The 5,820-nt window shown below is 41.8% G+C and overlaps 1 protein-coding gene across 1 annotated transcript in view; it reads right to left on the bottom strand.

Moving 5' to 3' along the window:
* Nucleotides 1–4,070: 4,070 nt before the first annotated feature.
* Nucleotides 4,071–5,820, bottom strand: part of SARC_10280 (hypothetical protein) — a gene marked incomplete at both ends in the record, with an annotated part of 2,323 nt that continues 573 nt past the window's right edge. Inside the window, 2 exons of the mRNA XM_014295683.1 lie at nucleotides 4,071–4,651; nucleotides 5,492–5,728. Of these exons, the coding sequence (XP_014151158.1) occupies nucleotides 4,071–4,651; nucleotides 5,492–5,728 (818 nt within the window). The remainder of the gene's footprint in view (nucleotides 4,652–5,491; nucleotides 5,729–5,820) is intronic.

Genomic DNA, 5,820 nt, shown 5'->3' with positions numbered 1-5,820 from the left:
ATCGAAGTTTTACAATAATTTGACGCAAATTGAAATAAATAATATAATCCATATGCTAAAATATAAATAACGGTGCACTACCTTTATAACGTAGATACCTCGGGATGATCCCTATGGGGCGGGAGACGCTAAAAGAGTGGCAGTTAATACTGGTTGGAGTTTTGTTATCTCGTGTTCTGCCGATGATTTAGAGTTTTAGGGGGATGGGACGGACTATCTACGACATGTGATTAAGATATCTCGTTGGTTGGGCCTGCCCCACTTCTGAAAATATACTTGCCACTACCTTCGCCTATGTGCTAGTGCAGAATGACCCTCTATGCTGTAATTTGCATCCTAGTCTCGTGCCGGACCCCGGAGCTGCTATGACTCGAAATATACTATGGAAGTTTAGAAACTACAGAGGTGTCCTAGTTTGTCTAATCGTTAGGCCCCTGTGGATCTCTTATAGCAGTACTGTACACCAGGGGTGGATATATTTGCTATCGTGGTGATATCTCATCCCACTGTGCCGATCTGAATCAATCCCTTTTTTTTAAAATAGTACCCGAGGTATTTCCACGATATTTTGGGTCATAAGGTCCATGGCAGATGAAGCGTGTCACTAAATCTGCCAACAATAAAAGACCTCATCCAGGGATACCATGAGAAAGGTCTTAATGCTAAGGAGGCAACGTTAGAAACCCCAAGTAAAGGTCATACAAAAACTCTGAACGAATGCTAATGTCTGACAGTGGTAAAAAGGCTGATGGTTACCTTTTTAGCAAATTTTATCTGACACCCTGAAGTTTTTGCTATCAAGACGTTATGGAATCACACCCACCTTATGATCAGGGTGTTAGATAAAGATGGCATCACACTACCCATTAGTGATAACTCCAGTTCTGAAACCAAACATCTTTAAGATTACATGGAGTGATGCAGGATTGTTCAAATCTCTGTGATTGGTTGAATATACCCACCTCTCCGCCACAACATATATCAGAGGTCTTATGTGATCTCCAGAGAGTATAAACTGTGTCCGAATATGCCGCCCCCTCTATGAGATCATCCAATCGTCACTACAATGTGGTCACCAGTCAGAGTTACAAAAGTTATAACCAATTAGAGAATTAAAATACCCCAATCCAAAGGGGAATAGCCGTGAGAGTGTGATAAACCGTTAAAATGTCACCACAATCAACTATCCCCCACATCCGTAGCTTCGGTGGTAAACGAGATACTATTCTCATACATATATGATTGAGTCGCAGACAGTGAGGTGTCAACTTTCTATGTTGAGTGTCTATTATTTCTCTACCCAATGCTGAGCATCTCTGGATGAATTAATTATTTTCGGAAGAAATCAGTGTAAGTGATGCAAAGTATTACGAGCTTTTACTCAGTATTATACACGGGTACTTGAGCAATGTATACACACTCAGCATAGCCCAGTATTGAACCCTGGATCACGTGACATCGTCTACTTTAATTTGAGGTACGCTTCTATGGACATAGGAGACTTCTAAACGTACTAACGATCGCTACCCAGGCTATCGGTCCAGATATACTTACAGTTATCGCCGAAGTTAATAGCTATAATACATTAGGCAAGTACATTGCACTCTAAAGCAATGCCTATGCTCGATTGGCACCTAGGAACTTAGTTCAATTTGAGAGTCAGGTTGTAGATGGATTCCTGCGTCAGGTTGATAACACATGACGTACTGGGCTATTGTATAATCGAAAGTCCCCGCAACTTAGATCGCCTCAGATAGACCCCATCGGCCGTGCACTTTACGAAATGGATCAGAAAAACTGAATGAATCAATCTGTCACTCAAATATATTAAGAAGATTCACCTGTATGTGGAATGGAATACTGAATCATTACTCGGTTGTCTAAAATAGGCCCAGCTCAGCTACTTCTTATAATAAGGATTGTACAGTAATTAATTATATGAATACGAACTCATGAAGACGGGGCTTTAAAACGTATGGAGTAGTCTTTCCGTGGTGAGCGCGGGTGGCCGGTAGAAGTAGGGGTTCAAGATACGTTTCAGCAAAGTTACCGTGCATGAGGATCTACCTTACGACTTATACACTCCCCATCGATATCGGGACAAAATAAGTCTTCCAGGGAGCATGTAGCATCTGTAAATTTCGAGAAAGATTAGAAATCCACCATCTCAGACCACTTAACGGCTTGGATTACACTTTTAGAACGATAGAACAACCTTAGTAGGATGCAATTTAATCTCGTTAGAGATACCTTAGTTATATAGCACATCGTGTGACTAGTTTACTGCCCCCGTATCCGCTACCGACTAAGGTATATTTCAATATTAATTATTGGCCTATATCCTTCCGCTGTAAAATATAGATAGCTATACCTCAGAGGAGAAAGAGCCAATACCCACCTCGCACCAACCCCGTGGATATGAGGCGGGAGCTAAGCTAAATTTACCACTCTCTGAGACAGTTGGCTAGCTACAAGATAGGCAGAAGTCCCTTGTTAACAAATAACCTTATTTTCAGAGGATTGTCTACTAATAGATGATATTTTGTGATTGAAGGGTGTAATGATCTCCGCTCCGCGGGGATATCCCTTCGGGATACTTGGAGAGAGTATGAATTCGGTGGTGGACCCCTCATCCCTGATGGCGTGTCCTCTTGACTTATATATGTTCTAGAAGGTGTCCCTCGTCATAAGGGCGGAGTGTCCCTGTAAACTTGGGGATTTAATCACACTCAAGGAATTTTCTATTACATAGAAGTAGCCACACTACTGACTAAATTACCTCTCTGGTATGAAATACAGATATTCAACACAAATTAAAAGACTGGTCTCCCTAAACCAATCATCCTCTATTTTTATTTTCCGATATATATTCAATTGGGACTGTCATCGAGGGAATGTCAGTTATGTATCCCATTACTACCCAGAGAATACCTTCCAATTATAACGCCGAATATTATTATTATAAGCACGTATGACATTTTACTGTCGTAATAAATGCAAGAAGAATCTTGAAAATCCATAAGTAGATATATGAAAGATCCAGTAAGAAGAAAAAGGGGGTGTCATCCTCCGTCCCCCGGGGTAGGGGACTCAGAGTGACCAGCCTGTAAGATCCATCGTATCTAGAGTTGTAGAGGGGTGGCTAGAGTGTGTGCCTTGCAAGCACAGGGTCGCCGGGAACGACCATGGATACTTAGCTAAATGGCTAGAGAATAACTCTCGTACACGAATAAGTTATCTATTTTTATATACAACTAACAATTTTCTCTTGGACTTGAACCTAGATAGAGTCAGTTGTGAATTAAGACTCTTGTAGCAGTGTGGTTGTAACACAGTATAGCCAAACTACAAGTGCAATCATCATTCCTTATCTATTCTGTCTTCCTCGTTGATATGGATGCGTGTATTTTTCAGTATTGGTCTCGCTAGAAGTAATATTCTCTAGAGGTCTGCCGTTGATAGTACGGTGTTAATAAATAGTGGCATTTCGCGGAACACCTCAACTGATATCCCAGATTGTTTAGTGTTCAAATACCAGACACTAATCCTTCACGTATGGGTTTATTAAACCACTCTACTGTCGTGGCAGACTGATTATCACGTATTATATATACATTTAAGTACTGTAGTTTAACAATAGCATTTTATTTACTGATACTTTTCTATCGTCGTCTATGGGTTCGCATAGTGGCACTAATAGGGTATGACCTGTATACCTAAGTATAAAAATACTTGAATATGTGTTTGTGTTTGAAGGAGTGCCCATCTTATCCGACAAAGAGATCCAATGGGATGTCGGCTGGACGCGTGTGTGTCGTAGTAAGTTTATAGTGTGTTTTCCGTGTGCATGTCTGTATTGAGTAGGAATCATGTATATTGTTTGTCTATAAATATGTATATAAGTGTATGTCAGGGATGGCCAAAGTCGCATGACAAGCAAGCCTTTCACACAGTTCATGAGCCGGCATAACCCCCTAAAGTGCCGTCACATTTTCGTGGACTTCAGCCGCCCGAGCTATTCTGTGGGTGTTGATTGAGTCACGTCTGAAAAAAAAGTAGATTTCAGTATACTACACACTTTCATCCGCGGTACACTCCGAGTACTGAGTTGCCTTGTAACCGACCTCAGGGTTAAGCTTGCACCCTTCGTAATTGTAAGTAACGGTTATATCCAGCCCATAAGATCCTGAGATGGCGTTCACCTGGTTGCCACCACCCGTGACCGGACCATACGCACTGGTCTCGACTGTGAATGCCTGATATTCCTTGTTGTCGCTGTTTGCCAAGGTACTGTCGAGGTCGGTGTTGAAGGTAGACTTAAGGGATCGGTCGCTATATGGAAAGTGTACCTTCACAGTGGTAGTGGCGCCTATGCTCACATCCTTGGTCTGATCCCCAAACAAGGACTTGATAAGTGACTTGCCCGTCACCTGTGACTTTATATCGATCGTGGCATCCCGGAACTCAGCTGTGTACACAACCTTCCGGTTCTCCTCGTTTTCGATCTCAATCAGTTCCTCCAGACTGAACACAGAAGTGGTATCCACCTCGCGCAGCTTGTACTTCAACGCGTTCTTGTTGGCTGGGAAACCAGTAGGGAAGTAACTGTCCGCATCGATGGGAGGGCGGTAGAACTTTGCTACATCGAGCTCTTGGTATGGAACACCGACGCTTGAAATCGACCTTGTCCAGTTGTCCTGTGAATAAGTTAAATCAAAACAAACATGGATGATGGGAATGAAAAAAATTGAGATTGACTGCGGATAGAAGTGTTCCCACACGTCGAGTTGAAGGCTCGCTACCTACACACACCCGTGCCAAAGGCCAGTAGCAAAGTCGCGTAAAGCACGGTAGGTTTGCATAGCTGTGCTCAATATTAAAATGACTACATAATTAAACACACAAAGAGCTTGAATATATAGATATATACATGTATCTATATGATATAGGTGTATATAAATATATATTATGTAGGTGTATATGCATCTATATCCTGTAGGTGTGCATGAATTTATATCATGTAGGTGTGTATGCATCTATATCATATAGGTGTGCATGCATTTATATCATGTTGGTGTAGTACATGACAGCAAGGTAGAAATAAGACACCCTCGGTCCCACAACAGGGTGAACGGTAGTTCCATGGCCCGAGAGCTATAGTCACTGATAAAAGTCTAACCAAATACAAACATGTACACTGTATATTCTAAGATAGAGTTGAACCATCGATCATACGAGTACTCTTGATAGTGACCTGCTACCCATGTGCGCCAGCAGGAAAGTGCGATACAATAAGTACAAATAATCGGACCTTAAGCTCCACAAGCAAATGCCGGTTTTATGGTTTTAGTAAACCCTTTTACTTTGCAGGGACTACTACGGGTGACTAAACTCGAAGCCGTACCTTTTGAATCCCTGATTCTTGAAGTCTATTTCTCTATTTAAAGAGAAAATAATCAATAAAAAAAAAAGCTTGATTGACACGACATACCATCACACTTGCAGGGGTTGCTGTTGCTGCCGGTGCACTGATCCTCCGGTAATTCGACCCATTGCCCACTAGTGCATAGAACACCGCTGTCCTCGCACTTGCACGACAATTCGTCGCCCTTATTACCCCCTTCGCTGGCAATGCCTGGTTCCTGAGTCTTGTTGTAGAATCCATACTGAGTACCAGACCCGCAAAGTACGTTGCTTTGTATGTCTATATACTCCTCTACACATGGGTCTGTAGAAGGATGGGTTGATATTCATTTTTTAAATGGTACACGTTTAAAGGATAAAGTATCTAAGTTTGAACACATATATACAAATACATAT

Source organism: Sphaeroforma arctica, assembly GCF_001186125.1.
Source record: "Sphaeroforma arctica JP610 unplaced genomic scaffold supercont1.1194, whole genome shotgun sequence".
NCBI classification, from domain to species: Eukaryota; class Ichthyosporea; order Ichthyophonida; genus Sphaeroforma; species Sphaeroforma arctica.
Note: the sequence above shows the minus strand (reverse complement) of the source record. Positions and strands in the feature narration are given on the sequence as shown.